Below are 2,390 nucleotides of genomic sequence, written 5' to 3' on the forward strand. Positions count from 1 at the left end.
GGGGCTGCGGCCGGCACCACGCACGTCAGGGACAGGAGAGCAGACTCTTCAAATAAATGGAGATCATGGGGACCCCTGCCTCGGTGACAATCAAGTCGGCAGCGCTCCTTCTGGCCCATGCAGAGGTGACCCAGAGAGGCCGTGGGGGCAGACGGGCGTTCACCTGCCTCTCGAAGGGCCAAGTGCATCTTTCATCCATCTGAAGACCTGGCTGCTCAGGGGGGGGCCGGAAGGGGCCTGGCCAGCAAGGGAGCCCCTCTGCCCGGCCCGGAGGGAGCAGCAGAGCGGGCACCTGCCGTTACAGTCCCGCGGCTCCATCCACACCGGCTTGAACCTGACACTGTCTCGGGGTCGGGAGGGGCCTTGGCCTCAGCACCAGAAGTCCTGGTGTCAGATGCCACCTCCTGGCCGTGACAAATCCCACTTTCGGAGGGGCATCCCTCCAAGGCAGGGTGGAGCTGAGGGAGAGGAGGCTGGGATGCTGGCAGAGGGGAAGCTGGGGTTGGAAGACGCTCGGGGGGTGGTAAGCAGCTGTGTCCCCCCCCGCCCGCCGGGGCTGGGCCATTCAGAAGCCAGAGCGGGGCCGCACGAGCGCCCGCCCCCTGCAGCCGCTGCCCGAGGCCCGACGTTGCGCCCAGCCCGCCAGGCGGCCTTGCCTTTTGAACTTGTACAGGATGAACGTGCCCACCGCGAAGAGTCCGATGACCAAGAGGACCGCCACTGCCCAGTAGCCACCGGCGCCTCCCAGCCTCTGCGAACCTGTAAGCCAAGCAGCTGGTGGTGGACGGGGCGCCCCCGGCCCGGGCTCCTCGGACAGAGGGTGTCAGGCGGGTTCTCCGGGGGGGCTGAGTGGCCTGGGCAGGTCTCGGGGGAACCCCGGCCCCTGGGCCCCCTGGACTCCCACTGCGTACACGCGGGCCCCGGGCCTGCCTTCTGGAAGGTGGACAGAACACCTCTGTGCACACTCTCGCGGGCGTGTGGCAAGGCTGCCACGTGTCCCCACGGGCACCAGGTCTCTCCAGAGTGGAGGGAAATGCCTCGGCTTCGGCAAACATTCTTGCCCAAGACAGGAAAGGTCGCACGTGTGACGGGAGAGGACAGTCCCACAGTGGGGGCGGGGGGCCGAGGTCATCAAGACCCCGAATGTCTGTGTAAGTGAAAGCCGGGGTTCCATGCTGCCTGCACAGAGAGCGAGGCCCTCGGGTCTGACCCGGTCGTCACTGGGGGTGACCACCCAGCCAGGAGGAGCCCTCGGCCCCAGCGCCCCCAGTAACAGTGTCACCTGCGAGGCCAGGGTGCTCGCCCACCCCACCCTGCAGGGGGAGCCTGGGCCAGGCCGGGGAAGAGCCTGGCCCCTCACCTGTGTCCGTGTCCCGCATGGCCACCAGGACCCGGACCCCGCCCCGCAGAAGGAAGCTGATCTTCTGAGCCTTCAGCACCTGCTGGATGGCCATGAGTCTCTGAAAGCAGAAGGGGAGAGTGAGGAGGGTCTTCTGGAACCCACCGGAGGGAGCAGGGAGCTGGGCAGACGTCTGCTTTGACTCTCCAGGGCCAAGGGTTTGGGGGGGGCCTCAGTCTCCTCGGGCATCTGTAACATGTAATACTTGCCCACCAGCCCCACCAGCCAGCTTTCACCGAGAACCTACAATGGGGCACAAAGGCGGCCCAGCCAGGACCTCAGAGCTCTTGTTTTGGTCAGGACCACAGAGTGTTGTGAAGCTGGGGAACCCAGGGTTGCTCCAGGAGGCCCTCAGGCCAGTGGTCAGGGAAGACTTCTCATAGGAGGAAGACCAAGAAGAGAACGAGATGGGGACAGGACAGGTGATGCAGGCAAGAGAGTGACCCTACACGTGAGGGAGAGCCATCCCAGCAGGTGATGTGGCCGGAGCATGGGGTGGGAGATGGGGCTGGCTCGCCGTTTCATGAGGGGGCGCTTTCCTGGTGCTCAGAAGGGAACCGACTGGCCCTTGTGGGTGCCCAGGGGTCATGCCTCCGCACAGGCATGTGTAGAGGTGTTGGGGAAGGGGGCCTACAGAGGGATGGTGGTCCTGGAGGCCCCCCCCCAGGTACCTTGGGTGGGACATTCCCAGGGGCCCAACGCAGGCTCCACGCACAGTGTTTTAACACCTGGCATTCCCTGGGAATGAGGGGTCCGCATCAGGGACGGGGACAACGACAAGGATTTGAAGGGTCAGGAAGTCACGTGGCTGTGTGCTGCTCTCTATGGCCTGGAGAAGGCACGGCACCCAGAGCTCTCTGTTTCCGGGTCGTGCGATGCCTCCAGCCCTGCGCCCCGCACCCAGCAAGGGCCGGGTGGCTGCCGTGCTGTCCGCGGCCAGGCCAAGCCCCTGTGAGTTTTCACCAACCTCTGGCCCGCGGATTACCCTCAG

The 2,390-nt window shown here is 65.6% G+C and overlaps 1 protein-coding gene across 1 annotated transcript; it reads right to left on the bottom strand.

Moving 5' to 3' along the window:
- Positions 1-276: 276 nt before the first annotated feature.
- LOC117800946 (VPS10 domain-containing receptor SorCS2-like) lies at positions 277-2,334 on the bottom strand. Its single transcript, XM_034653510.1, has 2 exons — positions 1,361-2,334; positions 277-759 (listed from the first exon to the last, which is right to left on the bottom strand). The coding sequence occupies exons 1-2, from the start codon at positions 1,452-1,454 to the stop codon at positions 566-568; spliced, it is 288 nt and encodes a 95-aa protein (XP_034509401.1). The 5' UTR covers positions 1,455-2,334; the 3' UTR covers positions 277-565.
- Between the last annotated feature and the right edge of the window lie 56 nt (positions 2,335-2,390).

Source organism: Ailuropoda melanoleuca, unplaced genomic scaffold (genome assembly GCF_002007445.2).
Source record: "Ailuropoda melanoleuca isolate Jingjing unplaced genomic scaffold, ASM200744v2 unplaced-scaffold925, whole genome shotgun sequence".
Taxonomy (NCBI): domain Eukaryota; kingdom Metazoa; phylum Chordata; class Mammalia; order Carnivora; family Ursidae; genus Ailuropoda; species Ailuropoda melanoleuca.